At 39.9% G+C, this 20055-nt stretch overlaps 4 protein-coding genes across 7 annotated transcripts; 2 read left to right on the top strand and 2 right to left on the bottom strand.

The window, feature by feature from the left end:
• Positions 1 to 2467: 2467 nt before the first annotated feature.
• Positions 2468 to 10782, bottom strand: LOC100118545 (cactin). Its single transcript, XM_031924164.2, is given in 15 exon segments — positions 2468 to 2741; positions 3565 to 3654; positions 4044 to 4160; positions 4371 to 4558; positions 4644 to 5007; positions 5185 to 5418; positions 5631 to 5899; positions 6257 to 6401; positions 8057 to 8194; positions 8196 to 8312; positions 8400 to 8853; positions 8932 to 9139; positions 9227 to 9403; positions 9492 to 10333; positions 10404 to 10782. Coding segments are annotated over 15 exon segments (3834 nt in total). The 5' UTR covers positions 10658 to 10782; the 3' UTR covers positions 2468 to 2504.
• Positions 10783 to 10805: 23 nt separating this feature from the next.
• Positions 10806 to 14674, top strand: LOC100118617 (GPI ethanolamine phosphate transferase 1). 2 transcript variants are annotated; one of them, XM_008206630.4, is made up of 8 exons: positions 10806 to 11458; positions 11541 to 11761; positions 11843 to 12062; positions 12137 to 12422; positions 12508 to 12964; positions 13035 to 13371; positions 13443 to 13830; positions 13906 to 14674. In XM_008206630.4, the coding sequence occupies exons 1-8, from the start codon at positions 11220 to 11222 to the stop codon at positions 14329 to 14331; spliced, it is 2574 nt and encodes an 857-aa protein (XP_008204852.1). In that variant the 5' UTR covers positions 10806 to 11219; the 3' UTR covers positions 14332 to 14674. The 2 variants fall into 2 exon arrangements, with proteins under 2 accessions (XP_008204852.1, XP_016837323.1); XM_016981834.3 differs by having other exon boundaries at positions 10812 to 11458; positions 13041 to 13371.
• Positions 14675 to 15184: 510 nt separating this feature from the next.
• On the bottom strand, positions 15185 to 17905 carry LOC100118653 (putative OPA3-like protein CG13603). 3 transcript variants are annotated; one of them, XM_001602519.6, is made up of 3 exons: positions 16960 to 17905; positions 16364 to 16579; positions 15185 to 16249 (listed from the first exon to the last, which is right to left on the bottom strand). In XM_001602519.6, exons 2-3 carry the CDS (start codon positions 16503 to 16505, stop codon positions 15795 to 15797), a joined length of 597 nt encoding a protein of 198 aa, XP_001602569.1. In that variant the 5' UTR covers positions 16506 to 16579; positions 16960 to 17905; the 3' UTR covers positions 15185 to 15794. The 3 variants fall into 3 exon arrangements, with proteins under 3 accessions (XP_001602569.1, XP_031780556.1, XP_008204854.1); XM_031924696.2 differs by lacking the exon at positions 16960 to 17905 and adding an exon at positions 16725 to 16930; XM_008206632.4 differs by lacking the exon at positions 16960 to 17905 and adding an exon at positions 16661 to 16879.
• LOC100118690 (splicing factor 3B subunit 2) lies at positions 17507 to 19978 on the top strand. Its single transcript, XM_008206633.4, has 3 exons — positions 17507 to 19192; positions 19279 to 19754; positions 19833 to 19978. Exons 1-3 carry the CDS (start codon positions 17839 to 17841, stop codon positions 19899 to 19901), a joined length of 1899 nt encoding a protein of 632 aa, XP_008204855.1. The 5' UTR covers positions 17507 to 17838; the 3' UTR covers positions 19902 to 19978.
• The last annotated feature ends 77 nt before the right edge of the window (positions 19979 to 20055 follow it).

Here is a 20055-nt window from a genome sequence, read left to right as displayed (position 1 = left end):
TTTGTTGTTGTTGGGAATTTGGGCAACGGGAGGTAGTAGGGTTATCGATGAGGAAGTGGGTGGTTAATTTATTGTCGTTTCGATGGATTATGCAAATGATCGCAATGAGATAGCTTATCGTGGAATCGATGAGGAAGAGTCGGCTGAAAAATACTATTAGTCTTACTGGACGTCGATGTGTTGACGAACGCACCTCGCATTGCATAAGTTTGCGTTACGGAGCGATATATATATATATATATATATATTTTTTCGTATTCATATGATCACACTCGTAGAAATGACATTTTATATCCCTAGTTTGAACAATAAATATTTTAATAAATTTTACTTAATTACTTAAAAAGTAAGTATAGGATATATTAAAATTTTCTGACTTGACTTTCATCAACCTGAACTAACGATTGAAGAATAAAATTGTATCCATAAATTCGAGCATAACGAGCGAAGCTATATATTCTCGCGGAAATTCAATGTCACATCAGTAAGGCGCGAATCGAATAAGTTCCAAGCATTTCCCATGAATTACCCGCCCCCCCCCCTTCCATTCGTTGTATGTGCCTTCGCTCTCTCGCGATAACGTTAATTATTCAGACTTTTCCCTCGCGCCATACATTTATACACATGCGATGTTCCATATACTGTATATACACACGCGCACGCGACAGAAATCTCGCGATGAGTATTAGCCCTCTCGGCTATCCGCGATAAACATCGGATGATTGTACAATAAAGCATTACCGTCGGATCTCGATTAACTAATTTTTTTTTTACGCTCGTTCGATATAATTCCATTGATTCGAATCTTTCATCCGTTTATTTAATCGATCCGACTTTTCGGAGAAATTTCCCGTAGAAAATAATTATTCGCAAACAAAAGCAGCTTATCTTCAAGATTGCTCGAGGCGAGCTTTTCAACGCACCGGTGGCACGCACCCACGGTACACACATACCATTAACTTTTTGCGGCTCGGACCTACCCCTCGTTCAAATCAGCCGAGGCTCGCGCGCGCGTATAATTTAGCCGCGGCACTAGTAAAAAGCTCGGAAAGCTCGACACGAAAGCTCGGGGAATCGCTCGCGAGGTATATGTGATTTTAAGTGATGATATGCGCCGGTACCAGGAGCTGCATAAAACTACGTTCTGTGAAATTAAGAGGAATTTACATTGACGGGTACATATTTATCCTTCAATTGAGTTTATAGTCTGTATTAGGGATATACGATTCCGTAAGTAAATTTTCAATAAACTCGTCGATCGACCGAACCGTATTTTCGACACACAAATTTCACGTCCATCAGTATATATCCCACCCACACCGCACAGAAGCTTATCTCTCGTCACGAACACCTATATACCGATGCAAGTCGAGCTCCGTCCCTACAGGTGTATACATATACCTCTCGCTCGGCTATTATACCGCATAGTCGCCAGCGAGTGTATATACCTGCAGGGCAATTACGACACTCGCTCGCCTATATGATTTCTCGCTCACGCAGAAGTCCGCAAGCTCTAAAGCTCTTCGCGGTAGTGTTGTCGCTCTCTCGCGGGGTCGTCGAACCTTTTTCCCTTTATATATATATATATATATATATAAATACTGGCTTATCGCGCGGGAAAGAAAGAAAATCATATATAGGGGCTGTTTTGTTAATTGCGCCCCGGCGTGTGACCGGATGAGCGCATTGATTTTTTCTCTCTCGTTTATTATGCTATATATAGCTGGCTTTTCGGCGCTGCAGGTGTTCCTGTATATGACGAATTAAGTGGATGGCCTTTTTTTTTTTTTAGGCGCACGAGGGTTGTGAACTGGGTAAGAGGCGGAGAAATTGAATCGTTTTCTGCGGAAGCGTTTATAAAGCTTAAATTCGAACCAGCTCCTGGTGCCGGCACGGAAATAGGAGTTATGACTTGATTATCGTACAATTTGTCTGTGCGTATATAGAAAAGGATGGAAATTTTCGCAATATATCGCGACGAGTTAAATGGAATCGATCGATAATTTTCACACCAGAACTATAAAAAATGGGCTGAATAATAACGGGAAACACGTATATATGCACGTCTAGTTATTTCAATGATCGATTCTGCAGCGTTTTATCGCGCGCAATTTATAGATTCTCATAAGTGCATGAGCAGGATGAGTCATCGTATACAGATTCTATTGTAGTATAATGGAAACGCGACACGTGCCTATAAGTTTTATTGAATCTGTTATTGTTGGCTGTTTTAAAAATTCAATATATGTAAGCTTTTTTATGATATGCCATGGCTCCTAATAGAAATTTCAACAATTGCTTCGATCAGTTAAGTCATTTATGCGTGGGAGTAAAAAAAAAATATATATATATAGCATGATATAGATTGCTGAAAATCTTTACCGATTTCGTATATATACGTATATTTACAGTAGAGTCTCGATCGCTATGAGATAAAGGAGTGTCGGTATGATATAAGGAACGTCACCGATATGATCAATCTTAGGTATAAAATTCCAGTGATTTCAGCGTCGTTCGTAGGCACTTTTCTCTCTCACTGCGATCCGACTTGATTTTCTGGCGGTTGACAGTCCCGTAAAGCTCTGATTCTTCTTTGGGCTTCTTCTCGATATGTGAGGCGATGCCGGAACTCTTTGGATAGGAACATCGGTTGATACCAGCTCGGGAATGTCGACCAACGTCGCGGATGAGTAAGACTCGTAGGGACTCTTGGCGGAAAGTCGTGCACTGCTGCAGGAGCCCTTGAAAACATTCGAAGATTTTTTTTGCAGGTTTAGGAATTTTAAAGTAAAGCGTCATCGCATATATAGCTATTGGCGTGGTGAAAAGCAGTCGTGTGTGATCCTATGGTGTTTTTCGGTTTTTCATAAATGGTTTTGATAAATTTTCAATTTTGAAGGGTGTAGGAAAAAATAAATAAATATATAAATGAATACGTATTTTACATTCTCTTCGTTTTATTGTATTCAAATTAGATCATCCATACAAACTTCCTTAGAAACGCACATAAAAATCTTAAAATATCTCGTCATACATTATATTGTTATAATTTCGTACATATATGATCGATGTTTTGGTGTCGTGAATGGTTCAATTAATATTTTAGATCACGTATTGTCAAAGTAAAACTTCAGATTACATAAACCGAGTGAATCTATACTAAAACATAAATAACACAAAGCTTTATCTCACCGCATATATTTATAAATAAAACACGATAGAGAACACCTGTAAATGACAAGCAAAATATGCGAAAATTATTACACAGTTTTGTTTGTACAATCCTACATATATACAATCGTCGTCAATTGTGCACAGCTTTGAATAACAAACTTTTTCATCAAAACATATAGCTTACCGAGAGCAACGTTTTAAAAGGGATGTGCCAATTTCACGTTTACTCGTACATAACCGAGAGTGATTGTAATCAAATTCTCGCAGTTAAATTGCTTGATTTCTTTATAGTGTTTTAAAATTGTGTGTGTGTGTGTATATATATATATATATATATATATAGTGTGCGCGCCAAATCGCGTTTTCTATTTATAGACCCTAGTGAAATACCTTATTTGGAACTCGGCAATTTCTTTCGTGAATAGCTAATCGATCGGGTAGAAAAGTTCTTTTGCACTTTAGACACGGAATCAGGAGAGCCTAGAACAGTCAGACAGTGGCACGAGGCTTTAGCTCCAAAAATACACATGTTCAAGTATATGCAAACGTTTATCATTATTATCGTGCGGGCGTAACCGAACAGCTGGAAAATTGCTGACGATAATCTTGATAAATTAATATGATAAGTGCAATAAGTGTCATGCGAGAGAAAAAAACCGTATACTCGTATAATTATTTCATGCTTCCTCGTCATATAGTTTTATTCTAAAAACACTCAAAAGTATAATAAGTACAGTATAGGCTAAAGAGGGGGAAAAAAAAAAAAAAATTATAGCGATGCAAGCAGATATCACTTAAGAAATATTCCACTCTGGTTTATACAATATACAGATCCAAACGATTTAGATGTCCGATAGAAGAGTGCATACCTGACTTTGCTCCCAGGCAGCGCTGTTCCAATCCTCGTGATCAATGGGAACGTTGGGTCGCTGTGGTTCGCTGCGCCGCTGCGAGCTCGGCAGGGCTTTATTTTCGCGATGCCATTTCTGTGTGCGATTATAAACGAACATTATATTCATACTCGTTTGAGACTTTTTAACGCGTTTTATCGATATTTGTGATATATCCTTCGAGTCTGATTCTTTCTCAGCAAAATCACGCGATTCGCGATGCCAAAGGTCACTATGCAGTTTCATTAGATATATGAATATACTCGAATAAAAAGTTTATCGCAAGTTAATAAAAAACAAAGATACCTCTAGACACTTGGGCTCGTGAATGGGGAAGCTGGCGGTGCCGAACTCCCTGCCGCAGATGTAACAGGTTACGGTTCTCGGTCGTCGTTTGCCCGCCAACATCTTGTCCTCGAGCCTCTTCGAAACCGTGGCCGAGCTCACCTTTCGCTCTTTTCGCGAAGCCTCGCTCGGCTTCTCCTCCGGCGTCACTGTCCGCACAACCGAATAACGATCAGTGAATCGCATGATCTCATACCAGAATACGATTATCGCGCATATTGTAATATCGCTTACCGGACGAAGCCAAGGACCTCGGCGAGGCCATCGTGGGGCTATGAATCGCGGAGGTCCTCCTCGAGCTGCTCTTCCCAGCCACTACAGCTCTGACCGGTATGACCGACGGACTGGACCTCGCGCTGGTCAAGGACTTGGGCGACTTGGCGGGTGAGACGCAGGGACTCTTGGGGTGAGTGTGAAAACGCTCGGGCTGCGCCGACCTTCTGCAGGTCGTACACGTCTCCGGCTTCTTCTTCGGCTGCTGGTGGGCGATGTTCGGACTGGTGAACAGGGCCACCTCGATCGAGCTCACTGTGCTTCTGGAGCTTCGGGAACGCAGTGGTGACAGCTGCTGCTGATGGGACTTGTTGTTGCCGTTATTCTGTCGATGAGAGACAAGTTTGTGTAATATGGTTGAGTAAATCGCGCGTGCATATCCTTATTTTAATAAATTATTGCGCGTGAACACGTAATTCAAAATAACGGCAAATATCTAAGTAATAGAAACACTTCCTTAATCCACCCCCTAAGCACATACACACACAGAGCTCTGACTCACCTTGTTCTTGTTGTTGTTATCGTCGAGCCGCTTGGCCGCTTCGCTCGTCCTCGTCGTCTCGGACTCGGAGCTGCTGTCGACGCTCGGTTTTCGCGAACTGGTGAATCGTGCCCTGGGCTTCGTCGTCGTCGTCGTCGTCACTCGACGTTGGTTGCTCAGCTTCGAGCTGTCCAGCACCGAGACGACCTTCACCACTCCGAGATTTATGCGCGACAACGAGGCGCTCAGGTGTTCCTATACACGGGACGTAATGCTAGCGATGAGTCAGGCGAAAAAACGTTAATTTTAAGTAGCTTGAATTGCGGCCCAGAGAAGCAAAGCGCGAAACGTAATCAATCAAAGTTAACGCTGACCCAGATCCCGAGCCGTATCGCGGGGCGCATCCCGCATGAATCGCTTTCTCTTATTCCCCCATGTGTAGTTATGAAAAAAAAAAGAGAAAAAACCTTGCTGAGCAGTGACATGTCGAGCTTGTCGACGAGTCTGGGATCGAGTACTAGCGGAGCCTCGAGACAGGCGGTCGCCGGTCGCGACTCCTCGTCCGGCGAGTTCTGGTCGTACATGGCTGCGGATGTCTTCCTCGGACGCTTCTTCCGCATCTTAGGCCAGGTGTCGCAGCTACACAGCTGAGCCGTCGTCGAACTCGACGACTGATCGCGTGGGCTACTCGATCCTCTGCTCGGATGGCTGCTACTCGTACTGCTCTTCTTTCTGTCTGCGGATACGCGTTATTCGAAGACGGTTATATATATTGCGTGGGTGGATGAGTTTTTGGAAGGGGATCACACGCGCGTTATAATAGTGCGGGCATAGGTGACCGTGCGCTGGAATTGGATATAGCGATTTAGTGTATATAATATAATAATGTTAACGTCGGCGTGTAGAGCCATATAGCTGCGATTATTGATATATTTTTAATGAAATTTTCGCGTTTCCAAGTTTTGTGAAAAAGTAAATGAAGAAACGAAACGAGGTTATGTCGCAAGCAAAATAATTAGTGAGATGACGACGTGCTTAACCAAAATGAACTGCCGCCGATGGTACTTGGATATACTACCGATCTCTCACTCACCTGCGTCAACGTCAGTCTGATGCAGATCTTCGCGAATCACGAGGAAAGTCTTTTCGGACAGCAGTAGCTCAGCCGGTGTCTGCGGCCACTTCATATTTCCCCAAGTACAGCGCGGAATGCTGCGATTTCGAAAAGCTCTGCATCGCTACATCCTCTCGGGAGCTTGTATAAACGATACCGATCTTTATCGTCTGCTCCTCCGAACGAGACTCGAGTTGGTCCGGAGTTCCAAGCTCTTGGAACTGATTGACATACTGGACGATTTTGAGCCAAAAGTACGCACGCGTCCCCCTACTGAAATACGCTACGGGTTATATCTCGGTTCAATTTTAGGGGTTAGAGTTTCGTTGAGAAATATTGTCTGCTATACTGTGATGATCGTTATTTGCGGAAAGTGTTTGGATTTGTTTTAAAAGATAGGTTATACTCGAAAGCTGCTCTGCACGCAGAACAGCGTATAAGGTATCATTAAAGAGAGCTGAGTCGAAGGTCGGAAGCAATCGGATATATAACGGCGCAATAATGTGAGTCGTAAACCCCGATGAGAGCGAGATTACAAATTTAAAAGAAAAGTCATAGGCCGCGCGACGCTCGGAGTAGCAGGATATAAGTTGAAGCTAAAATCAAGTAGGTAAGTATAACGCATCGATCGTCTCTGTTTTACATGTGGCCGCACATCCTGTGCGCGTCTATTGGTATATGTACTTTCAAAGAAATCATTGATCTCTTAGATTATCCTATATATACGCGATCCACATAAATGAAATAAATAATTTTTCCGATTTTCGTATAATATCGAGCCGAGCCACTTTGTTCCGTTATCGGGGCGATCTCGCTGGGCAAATATCGATGCGCGGCTGAAGAGCGAGCAAAACGACCGATATGCCGTATATACAATGTGTTGTGGGTATGGCTTTCTAGTTCATTGTCATCAGGTACTCGAAAGAATGCTCGCGTATCGGGTATAGAAGGTATTTTATTGTTCGGATTCTTGGAATAGCGAACGAATTAATTTTTAAATAGGCATATTGCAGTATTGTAATGTACGTGAAAATGTGAAAGAATAATGCGACGAAATCCCAATCGATTTTTAAAACGAATCTGCGTCGCCCTGTATACATAAACTTATATAGTTTATTATACATACTTTCATCAATATTAAATTAAAAAAAAAAGCTCGGCTAAAAAATTTACAACTTACCGAAACCACTAAAAACTTGCTTCAGCCCGCGAACTCCGTACAATCGAATCGCGCACAAAAACACAACCCCTAAAATTCGTCAACGCAGAAAACATATGCACACCAAGTGATCAGTCCGCGAGACGCCGGTCGACTGAACACAGCCGCGTCGTCCCACACACACACACACACAACCATCTATATACAGGTGTTGAAATAAAGGCTTACCTTGCCATTGGGGGGAGAGACGCGATGTTTAGTACGGCAGCTAGGGAACCGCGGCACCGACCGCGAGTCATCGATCCAACCGCGCGCGCACGCACACGCTCGAGCTTGCACGTACCTATCCTATATCAGTCCATTTTCCCCGGGTACCACTGCCCGCTGCTTGATTATTCAGCCTTTTCGCTCGGTGTACGTGTATATGTAAGGTGCAGCACACCTGGCAGGTGGTGCTTGCGCTTAGGGTTTACGCGAGACTATCGCTGTTATTGGGTGGACGCGGGGGATACTTGTCTCTTTTAACGAGACGAAATAGTGAGCGCATTTTTAAAAATAAGTTCGTTTATTGTATAAAGTCTAAATATTCGGTATATACTTTTTATGCAACGATTTTATCAAGGTATATAAATAAAGACAACTTTTGAAGTATAATACAACGTCCCTGAATTTTTTACAAAAAAGCCTCTATCGACGGTATCGGTATCTTTTGAAGTGGAACCACAACTGAAAGATATTGTTGTGGAATTGGCAGCGGAATCCGCGTTTATACGAGTACTCCCACTCTCGGTTGACTATTTTGAAAGCTATGTCCTCGTAAGGTGGTCCAGCTTTGAATCGTAGTATCGCGAAGTCCTTGTTATCTGTACACGGCGTCTGGAAAAGAAAATTTTGCATTAATAACACGATGCGCTTGCGAATTGTAAAAAGAAAACCATTATTGGATTATAAATAATGTCTTACCAAGAAATACTCGGGTGTAACATTTTTATCTATCAGATCCGGATAGAAAATATTGAATTTGTATCCTTGAACAATCTTCGGAGGCGGATTGTCCATGTCGTAATGAGTTTGATTGTATTTATTCCACTCGAAACCTGTGTGGACTCTGTTGAAGTAACGAGGTTTCCTCGGCCTGTACTTATCGGACCACAAGTACACTTGTGCCTCCAAGGACGATTCGACGCTGAATTGCGCTTCGTCCGAAGCCATGTTTTTGCTAACTTCTCTGCGCATGGCTTGTTCTTCCGCGGATAAGACGTTTTGTATCTTACGTCCTGTCTTAGTAACTTGATTTCTTGAAAACTCTAGACGCTGAGCGTCTTCTTCTTCGAGTGTTATAATCGTGCCCGGCTCGAGCTCCGATTGTGATAGATATTTCGGAGAATAAGCGCCTGACTCTCCAAATTCTTCATCCCTGAAAAAAGATATTTGAGAAATGAATATATTTTTTTTACACAACGTATTTTTTGACTTGTAATTCAATTTTTCGTACTCTGATTGACTGTCTTCGGAACTCTTTGCAGAAAGGGCACTGGTTGAGGGTTCCTCCACTTGTACCTCTTGTGATTCTGCTTCATTTGTTTGTGGCTCGGAAGCTTCGTTTTCTGTTTTAGCCACTCCTTGTTCAGCGATCAAAATGTTCAATTTCTTCTTTAGGTTTTCTTGGTGACGATCTCGTAACCGCGCTCTGGCCATATGAGCTGTAAATTTATACATTACGTGTTAAAAAAAAAAAAAAAAAAAATTAAAAACTTTGAAATTCTCATAGATTTCAAATATTTCCATACCTTTAAGTTGGGACAGCAAGCTTTCCCAATATCCAATATCGACACCCTCAGCTTTGCCGCTGATTTTTGCTTCGATTCTTACTTGTAACTCTTCCAACATAGCTGCTGTTTTTCCTTTGAATATTTGTGTGACGTCATTTGCGACGGATTCATGAATTCCTTCGCGTCGTCCAATAGCTGAAAAAACATTAAGGATTGTTTCAAGTCTATCATATATTCTGTGATATTGCTTATATCTAAAAATGCATTATTTTTATGTACTTACCATGTTGATACTCCGACTGCTGATGTAACTTTCTTAATTTATGTAATTCATCCTCAACTATGATAGTTATGTCATTCCAGTAATCTAGATTTTTGCCTCTTTCTAATTCTTTGTAAACTTTGATATCTACTATGAGATCTTCCAAGTCTTTTATTTGTAATCCTCTCAGATAGGTATAGGGTTCGTGCATCTCTACTGCGTCAACTTCATCTTCAGCACCAATATATTTAGCCAGAAGATCAATAGGTTTTGCTCTTCCATCCTGTATCCTAATGCGAGATCTAAGCCTTGCTTGCTCAAGATGGAATTGATCTTCTTGACGATGCCATTGTTCCAATTGAGCAGCCTCTTTTCCTCTTTGCTGCAATGCAGCCTCTTCTTCTCTTTGCTGGCGCTGCAGCTCACGCTCTTGTCTGCGCTTTTTCACTTTTTCCAATTCTCTTTTATTCTCTTCCTGCTTGTACCTATTACGCATTTCTAATTGCTCTCTGCTAACTTCCAGCAAACCTTCTTTCTCTAATTTCTTACCCCAAACAAAAGGTTGTAGTAAATGGGCATCTCCAAAAGGGTTATCGTTGTTAGTGTAATGGAGATAATCATTATCCCAACCCATCCTTTCTTTACGTTTCCTCTCCTTGGCTTCCTTTTTCCTCAACCTCCTAAGCCTCTTTTCTTCGGGTGTTTCTTTTGCCTTCATTAATTCTTTTTGCTTTTTCTTTTCTTCAACTTCTTTCACTCTTCGTTTGTGCAACTTCTTTTGCAGTTCAATGGATTTATCAGATGCACTTGAACTACTGGAAGAAGATGATGCAGAGGAAGAGGATGATGACGACGACGATGACCTAAAGCATTCGGCAATGATTAATATACAATTAAGAAAGTATCAAAAATATTGTTTAAATTATTTTTTACCTTTTCTTTTTGGTTTTTGATGATTTTGCTTTCTTCTTTTTCTTGTCACTGTGTTTGGATTTGCTGCGACTTGACTTTTCATCATCGCTACTAGACTCATCTCTGTAATGATCTCTTCTTTTGTCTCGGCTTTTATCTCTATCCTTTTCCCTGAAGTCTTTACTTCTGTACCTGTCCTTATTTGTATCTCTGTCTCTGTTTCGATCCCTATCTCTACCTCTGTCCCTATCCCTATCAATTTTGCTTGTACTCATTATACCTATTACTTGCTTATGTGTCCTACCTAAAAGTTGCAATCACTCCTGTATGATGCGTGTGACAATATGACGCTCCACACATCAGCTGTCCATGCGACACGCACGGCGCACGACAAACGCGCACTCTGGTGGCCTCTTTCAGCTCAGTGCGGCGCTGCAGCGCATTCGCATGCCACAGATATGCACCTGATAATTTTTTTACATTTTTCCTATTAGAGAAAGTCCATAAACGCACACCGATAATTGATACTAACAACAATCTAATTTTCTATGTTACTGATTCAGATTTGTAGAGTTTACTCTTTGAGAATAAACTATTGTTGTTTTAAAACAAAATCACGGATGCGCGCGTAAACAGCAGACGATTTCCACCGTTTGAAGCAATTTTAGTAGGTATTATTAAGTGGGTGTTTTGCTTTGATAATCGCAAAGCATATTCAGATCGATGCGGAAACTATTCAAGAAGTTGTGGATTCGTTTCTTACTGCTAAGTTTCATCACAATTTTCGCCAAGACTGACTCCAGGAGTTAAAGGTTAAGTGGCTGCCTACTTATCAGTATGAAAGAAAACAAGAAGAAACCCGCGCAAAGTTCACGCATTTTTATTATAATATGGGGCTTCGTTATGCACATAATATTCCTTTGGGGTGTAATGGATGCAAATTTTCATTCACCAATTATACAAGGACTACCTGTTGTTCCAATGCCCAGTGGCTCACCAGCGAAGAGAATTCTTGTTTTTGTTGCTGATGGGCTACGCTTTAGAACATTTAAGAGTTTCACTCCACCGTACTTAAAGTATGCATTTTAATTATATTTTTAAGTATAAATTTGCTTTTTCTTTAATAAAGATCTAAACTAATTTCATTGTGAATTACAGTTCTATTATAAAAAAGGGAGGTGTTTGGGGAATATCACATACGAGAATGCCAACCGAGTCAAGACCTGGGAATATTGCAATAGTGGCAGGATTATATGAAGATCCCAGTGCATTGTTCAAGGGATGGAAGGAAAATCCAGTGGATTTTGATTCAGTTTTCAATCAAAGCCGTGCCTCTTGGCTCTGGGGTAGTCCTGATATCATTCCAATATTTACAAAAGGTATAGTCATATTTAACTAGTTTTGCTACATGTACTATGCTCTAGTTTTTACAGAAACAGTATAAACAATAATGCTTATAGGAAATAATCATAACATACATGGAGCAAGTTATCCTGCTAGTTGGCAGGATTTCAGTAATGAACCAGGTGCTACAAAACGGTTAGATGACTGGGTTTTTCAGGAATACTCTAAATGGTTGGCAAATGAAGCACCTGCTTATAAGACTGAGGATAAGATTATATTTTACTTTCATTTACTTGGCTGTGATACAGCTGGTCATGCTGCCAAACCACAATCAAAGTAAGATTTTGTGAGAAATTGTAATCTTAAATTTAAACAACTTCTATCAACTCATTTTTTTGTGTATTTATTAGACAGTATGTGGACACAATGATTCAATTGGATCGTAATATAAAAAAGGTTGTGGATAATACAGAAAATTACTTTGGTAAACATACCACTGCCTACATTTTTACATCCGACCATGGAATGACTGATTGGGGTTCCCATGGCAGTGGCTCAACAGATGAAACTGAAACACCATTTGTTGCATGGGGTGCTGGAATTGCAAAAGACTCCAATACCATTGATATTAAACAAGCTGATATCACGCCTCTCATTTCGGCTCTAGTTGGCATACCTGTTCCTGTTAATAATGAAGTAATAACCAATTCCCTTTTCAATTTGCAATAGTATTAATTTTTTATTGTTTTTTTTTTTATGGATTTACATTTTTTGAACACAGGGTGTACTGCATCACGAATTATTGGATCCCAAAAATGATGAGTTTATAGCAAATGCTCTGCTCACTAATGCTAAACAGCTTGCTGAACAAATCAAAGCCAATCGCGAATTAACCACTGGTAGAAGTATAGTCAATCAATTTTACAAAGATAAAGAGTATCATGAAAAACTTGCAAGAGCTGAGAGAATACTCGACAAAGGCGCGACGGAAAAGTCTATTACAGAACTCGAATATGTAACCAAATTATCCGAAGAAGTACTAACGTACTATCGGCGCTATCAAACGGATAGGTTTTTATTTTGCTTAATGCTCATGTGGGTTGGCTGGATCGCACTTTTGTTCGTTGATTTGTCCGGTTTACCACGTCGGACTATCCAGTTGGGATGTTATTCTTGGATGTTGTTAGCTAATATTGCTCTGGGAGTAGCCAGCATTCCATTGTTCATTGAATATGCCGGTGAAACATTATTACCTTTTAATTACAATATTTATAAATTAAGCACTTTTTTTAATTTTGAATATTTCAGTTGCAGGTTGTAAGGAATGGCGATTATTTGGCTATGGTATGATATGCGTAATATCACTATGGCTTGCATTTAGAGGAATTATTAAAAAAGGACCAACTCTGGAAATAGACTCTAATAAACCATTCATCGAGGCCTTAGGCATTGTGTTTTTGACTTTTATGATGTTTGTTGGCTTGATATACAGATGGACTTTTAGTATTAGTATGCTTGTAGCAGTTGGCCTACAAAAGCTTATATTTGATAGAAATGCACCATCTTGGTTGCTGATAACTGGAGCTGCCTTAGTAGTTTTTCCACTGTTACCTGTTGTGGGACCACAACCTAGAGTATATATAGTGTAAGTAAATTTAAATTTTTTCACGAACCTACATTGTACATAGCAGTATTGAATATGATTTTATTTTACAGATTAATCGCATTAGGCGTCAGCATAGTTCCTATAATAAGAAAACGAAGAATTCACAATTACAACAAAGTAATTGAAGTCATACGCATAATTTTAACGTCGCTTCTGTGCTTGAACGTCATTGACGGAAGAGCCTGGTTATCCTGGCTCTTGCTCTTAAGTACACCGCTAGTCATTTCGCTTTACCCCAAAGATTGGAACCAAAGGATTTTTGGAGTCACGGTAGCTCTACTCAGTCCGCTCGCTCTTTTATCCGCTTCCTACGAGCCGATATTCTTCTTGATTTTCGCAACACACATACAACATTGGCCGACTTTTGAGTTTTCGCAGAAATCGGAGTCCGGATTGAGGGTTCTGAGGCTCCGCAATTTCAGCACTGCGGCTTTTCTCGTAAGATCAACAAATGATGAAAGTATGATTCCTTTTTTTACTAAAAGCTTTAATATATAACATCTAAATTTGCAGATGCTGTACACATTGTTGTGTTTTTTCGGAACCGGAAACATGGCAAGCTTGAGCTCGTTCGATCCTTCATGGACTCGTCACTTCCTCACAGTCTTCTCGCCGTTCACCATGGCATCCCTCATACTTCTCAAGTTCGTCATACCTTTAATCCTGGTTGGCTGTTTGATCCGTGCCTTGGCTCCAGATTCTACTATTTTTTCCGCCGTCCTTTTACTGGGCGATTGCCTCGCTATACCACTCATGTACGGTGTGACTAATCAAGGCAGCTGGTTAGACATTGGTAGCGCGATCAGCAGGTTCGCCATAGCTATTGTTCTGCCCTGCCTATTGCTGCTGGTATTTTATCTCACGCAGCCGTTCACTACGTTTAGCCTGCAGGACTTCTTGAGACGCAGAGCGATAAAAAATCAGAGACTTAAAATTTGAAGATTTTTGGTCAGGTGGCTTTTATGTATTAGAATGAATGACTGTAGATAAGTCGATAGATCGTACGAATTTATCACAATGTTTGCTCGTTTCGAGTATACAGAGATATATCATCTATGTAAAAAGAAAATATTCAAGTTAAAGATTTTATACCAACAAGTATCTTTATATAATAGATAAAATTGTCAGTAACACAAATATATACAAAGATTTATATATTTTCTAAAGGTTTTATACAACTTAAAGCCTTTCTGATGTTTGTGAAATAATAATGATTAGATAAAGAAAAAAGATTCGACACCTTGTCGATATAGAGAAAATATACTGTTAATGACGCAAATGATATTTTACACTTTCTTTATATTTGACCCTGATTATTTTTCTTTTTTTTTATCTTCTAAAATGCAACTAATTTATGAGTTGTGAATCTACGGTTCGATGATTGTTGGAATTCAAGAGTCTGCTTGAAAAAATTCCGTACAACTATCATCTGGAGCCAGTCACTCGAAGTTGTAGCATGAAATTACGCGCCGGAAGAGCCATACGGCCGGAGAAGCCGATTTACGTTAAATTCATTCGCATACGCAAATGAGCGCTACACGTTATTGTGTCTTGGCGATAGTCGCACAACGTCTTCATTTCATAAGCATTGTCGTGATTAAAAAAGTCGTTTTGCATTTGAATTTCATTGTTTCGTATCCTATAGTACACCTGTATTGTTTTTGATTTGTAATTATTTACGCCACGTTTCAACGCTACAGTCGATATGCTGAAGTATACTATGATTTTCGGTTTAATTTTTTTCACTCTTAAGCTTAGGTAATCATAAAACTAAAAATAAAAAGAATGTGACTTTGTATTTTTACTCATGTTTAATTTACTGTAAAACAGGCTTATCAATACCACAAGCTTTTTATACTTGCCAGCAAGTAAAAACAATGATCAATAGCAACAAACAATTCAAATCTAAAAAACGCGTGTCGTCTTACATCCTATGGTTGTTTTAAAGGCAAGTGACATGAATAAATTAGAAAAAATCGAAAAAATTCGGTAAAAAATAATAATTTAAGTAAAAAGTATAATATCCTGATTTCAAACATAATAAATTCGATTTTGACTAGCATGATGCTTTATGAAAATTAAATAAGAAGCAAAAAATGGAAAGGATAAACTAAAATTGATTGAATAGTTTATAAATTTCCATGATGATATATATACATTATATCTGCATACAATCACTAACGCTCTGGATATTATCTATAATGCTTAGATTGTAACAAGTTTTATGTACAAGTGAACGTAGTGATAAATGAGGTATAGTTACTTTAAAATACAATAATTAATTATAAAAAAAAAACTGACTCCAGCAACAGTAAGGTCATACTGCTGCTTTCAGTTAACATAATTCAAAATCGTTGGCTCCTTCCAATGAAAAAGTCACTTGCCTTCAAATATATCTCTGATTAACTTGGTTTTTCCTTTTTCTTAACTTCGGTTTCATAGTAAGTTATAGCACGATTGATCACATTCTGCTTGTCTTCTTCACTTGGTGGTTTTTCACTGGGTTCTGTCTTCTTTTCAGGCAATTTTGTTTTTGTTTTCTTTGCCAGCTCTTCGAGAGATTGACGAAGATATTCCATTTCTGCCTCTTGCTTCTTGGTCATGTTATTTAGAGCTTGTATATCATCAGTAAATTTCTGTAATTGCATGAGTCTTATTTCTTCTTTTTTGGCTTCTTTAGCCGCTTGTCGATTATACTCTAGCACCAAGCAACCCCCAGCTACTCCAAAGATTATGACTTCACCCATTAAACTAGCGCCCAGCTCAATGGCCATCTGTTCATTGAGTTTGGCGACTTTGGTGGGTTTTCCTAAATTCATAAGATACATCTTTGCCTTGACTTCTGCCCAATGATAAACTGTAATTATTTATTTATTTTAAATGCCAATGTTTCTCACGATTTTTTCTCTCCCTCTACTTATATTCAAACATACAAAAAAGATTATTTAAATATTGCATAATATTTACGTACACTGAGCAGGTGGTATGATGAAGTAAGTTCTGAAAACTGGGTGATTCTTTGCTTGGTTGACTATGATCTTGCTGAGTGGCTTGCTAATTTGTTTGATAAAAAGTACCCCCAATTTGAGGGCAGGAAAGACTCCCACAACCATCTTGTATGTTTATGTATAACAATCCAATGTAAAAACCGTGTGTATTGTCGTATTTGTCTGCTGCTTGCTTTGAGCTGTTAAAAACAAAGAGTATTACACATTAGTAATGATTCGTAGGTGAAACCATCAATCGCTAATTCAAAAAGAGCCGAGACTTTAATATCAGCTGTTTTGCTCGATAAGAGGGACACGCAATATACACAAATACTGTGACATAACCTTCTCGAATTGGCAATAGTAAAACATCAAAATTCACCAGTCCGCGTCTATCAGCTTACGGCTACACTATTATCAGCAAAATCGTCAACCCGTTATTTTCGTTAAGGAGGTCAAGCAGACGGTAAGGCGAGTTTAGGCGACCTCGTCCCCTAACCTGCATCGCCGAATCTCAAAGTTCATAATGTCGTTGAAAAGACATCGAGCAAAGAGCGGATAATTAGTTTGATATACTTACGTTTTGCCGGGTGCGAAAATCCAAAGTCAAGCCAGTCGATTCATAATTAATGAAACATCGCTATTCTTTCGGCTTCTCGCTCTCACTGCGAAGTGAGTGAAAACATTATTCGCTATATATCCACCTCCGCGCGCTGAAACCCCGTTTTCCGCAACTCCGAAAAAACTATAGGTATATATACACAGGTATATACATAGGTTCGCAAAATGCGAAATACGCGTGCGCCGTTTCTCCGATGACGCGATAATAGTGGACAGGTAGATTTACATAGGTTTACATTAATTTAACTGATAGATGTGTGCACTTGTTTTTTTTTTGTAAATAGAAAAAACAATTAAAAAAGTATTTTTTTAATCAAGATAATTATACAAACCGAACAAGCTTGTACCTGATTTCCTAGACATTTTTCAGGTAATTTTCCCCGGCATCTTCAGGTTCTGAGAAAGTGCCATTAAGTGTGTGGAGGACTGGGGGTGGAGCATTAGGTTCGTTCAATTTCGTTCAACAGCGGTCGGTTGAGGTCGAGCGACGCTTGTACTTACAACGCACGGTGCTGTTGAAGCTACGACCTGATTCTCTATAGTTTTTTGTTAAAATCAGTGTTTGTGTTCGCTTGAATATGCTTGTGCAAGTATTTACTTAGTTTTGGATACTTGAAAAGCCCGCTACCTGCTTACGCGTCGTGACGTAGGCGATCACGTGATCTGTATATTACCAAAATAACAGACGCGGATGACGAGTTGAAGCTAACCTCAAAGTTGTTATTGGCGTTGCGACTTTGCGTGCAAAAGGTTAACTCTTTAAGAGAATTTTCCTTCAGTTTTCGTCGTAAATAGAGAAGTTTTAAACGATCGGACAGAAAGTTAAGTTAATATCAACATGGTGCAGGAAGAAGTAATATTACCTCCAGGTTTGGAACACTCGTTTGTTCAGAGGCGAAGCCAGGAGTTCTACGAGCCTGCGTCAGAAAAAGTTGTGAATGGAAAAAAATCCGACAAAAACAGGCCGAAGAAGAGGAAGAAGAAGAAGAAGAAGCAAAGGAACACTGAAGAGAAGAAAGATGATAATGCAAACGACGCGGATATCAGCGGTACGGATCCCGAACCGGAGATTGAGTATATACAGGAGATTCCCACAGTCAACGACCTCGAGCCTATGTACAGACAATTTGCCAAAGTTTTCGAGGCATTCAAGTTGGTTGAGCCTGACAAGGACAAAGCTGATGGAGCTGAGGCTGTCAGTCAGAATCCGCAGCTAAGTGCAGCTACAGCAGCAGCTGGTGCCATTGCCAGCAAACTTGGAGCACTCGTCGACGAATACGAAGAAGACATACAGGCCCACCAGAAACAGCAGCAGCAGGCTGCAGAAGAAAGTGGCGCTCCACGCATTTCTAAAAGGAAGATGAAGAAATTAACAAGGCTCAGTGTAGCTGAACTCAAACAACTGGTTGCAAGACCAGACGTTGTAGAGGGCCATGATGTTACAGCCCGTGACCCCAAGCTGCTGGTACAACTTAAGGCGCACAGAAACACTGTGCCTGTTCCCAGGCACTGGTGTTTCAAACGAAAGTATCTGCAGGGCAAGAGGGGTATAGAAAAGCCTCCGTTCGATTTGCCTGCATTTATCAAGAGTACTGGCATTACAGAAATGAGGGCCAGTTTACAAGAAAAAGATGAGTCCAAAACTCTGAAGGCTAAAATGAGAGAAAGAGCTAGGCCTAAATTGGGTAAAATTGATATTGATTATCAAAAGCTGCACGATGCCTTCTTCAAATGGCAAACCAAACCTAGAATGACCATTCATGGAGATCTCTACTATGAAGGTAAAGAGTTTGAAACTCGTCTCAAAGAAAAGAAACCTGGTGACTTGACCGATGAGCTAAGAACAGCTCTGGGCATGCCTATTGGGCCTAGCTGTAATAAAGTACCTCCACCCTGGCTTATTGCTATGCAGCGTTATGGACCACCACCCAGTTATCCTAATTTAAAGATTCCTGGATTGAATGCTCCGATCCCAGAAGGCTGTGCATTTGGTTATCATGCTGGTGGATGGGGTAAACCTCCAGTAGATGAAACAGGCCGACCTCTTTATGGAGATGTCTTTGGAGTGGCCCGTACAGCTGGAGGTGATAATTTGGATGATGAAGTAGACAAAGGTATGTGGGGTGAACCCGAATCCGAATCATCTGGAGATGAGGATGAAGAAGAAGAAGAGGAAGAAGAAGATGAAGAAGGTAAATTGCAATTTATTTCTATAATTTTTCATTTGATGCATTTTAAACAGAATGTGATGATTTAATATTGATTTACGCTGTTTTAGGCAAGGAAGATGCTACTGGTCTCGTTACACCTGGAGCTGAAGGTCTTATAACTCCAAGTGGTATTACATCCATACCAGCTGGCTTGGAGACACCAGAAACCATTGAGCTGAGAAAGAGGAAAATTGAGAGTGAAATGGAAGGTGGTGATACTCCTGCCTTGTTCACCGTACTTCAAGAGAGAAGAACTGAAAATTTGGGTTCAAGCATGATGGGTAGTACGCATGTTTATGACATGACTGGAGCAGGAGGACAAGCACCGCCATCGGTTATAGCTGCGAGACGTGGTGTGGTTTCAACATCTGAACAACGGGCTACCGAAAGAGAAGGAGCCGTTGAATTGGCACTTGATCCTAGTGAGTTGGATCTAGACTCAGAAGCTATGGCTACTCGTTACGAAGAAACAATGCGAAATCGACAAGCTTTGCGTCGAGAAGATTTATCCGATATGTTGCAAGATCACGTTCAAAGGCAAAAGGTAATTTATAAAATATTAATCGCGGTTGATCGTTGTTATAATTTTTCACTTTACTAATTAATCTTTTTTTATTTACAGAGCAAGCGAAAACGCCAGCAGACGCAAGATACGAAATCGTCGAAGAAATACAAAGAATTCAAATTTTAAGGGCTTGAAATATTATGTAATAGAACATGTAAATATTATAATGATTATAAAAATAAATTTTCTATTCACAAACAGAACAAGAATTGATTCAAGTACTTTTAATTTGATACATACTATTGTAATATGTAATAATTTTGTAATTCGGATATTCATA

The sequence above is a fragment of the Nasonia vitripennis genome, chromosome 2, assembly GCF_009193385.2.
Source record: "Nasonia vitripennis strain AsymCx chromosome 2, Nvit_psr_1.1, whole genome shotgun sequence".
Classification (NCBI taxonomy): Eukaryota; Metazoa; Arthropoda; class Insecta; order Hymenoptera; family Pteromalidae; genus Nasonia; species Nasonia vitripennis.
Note: the sequence above shows the minus strand (reverse complement) of the source record. Positions and strands in the feature narration are given on the sequence as shown.

Coding starts and splice junctions, on each gene's coding strand:
- LOC100118653 (XM_001602519.6), bottom strand. CDS start 16,505: ATGGTTGTGGGAGTCTTTCCTGCCCTCAAATTGGGGGTACTTTTTATC. Junction 16,250..16,363: donor CATCATACCACCTGCTCAGT/GTACGTAAATAT, acceptor AAATAATTACAG/TTTATCATTGGGCAGAAGTC.
- LOC100118617 (XM_008206630.4), top strand. CDS start 11,220: ATGAAAGAAAACAAGAAGAAACCCGCGCAAAGTTCACGCATTTTTATT. Junction 11,762..11,842: donor CATTCCAATATTTACAAAAG/GTATAGTCATAT, acceptor TAATGCTTATAG/GAAATAATCATAACATACAT. Junction 13,831..13,905: donor TCAGCACTGCGGCTTTTCTC/GTAAGATCAACA, acceptor CTAAATTTGCAG/ATGCTGTACACATTGTTGTG.
- LOC100118690 (XM_008206633.4), top strand. CDS start 17,839: ATGGTGCAGGAAGAAGTAATATTACCTCCAGGTTTGGAACACTCGTTT. Junction 19,193..19,278: donor GGAAGAAGAAGATGAAGAAG/GTAAATTGCAAT, acceptor ACGCTGTTTTAG/GCAAGGAAGATGCTACTGGT. Junction 19,755..19,832: donor ATCACGTTCAAAGGCAAAAG/GTAATTTATAAA, acceptor TTTTATTTACAG/AGCAAGCGAAAACGCCAGCA.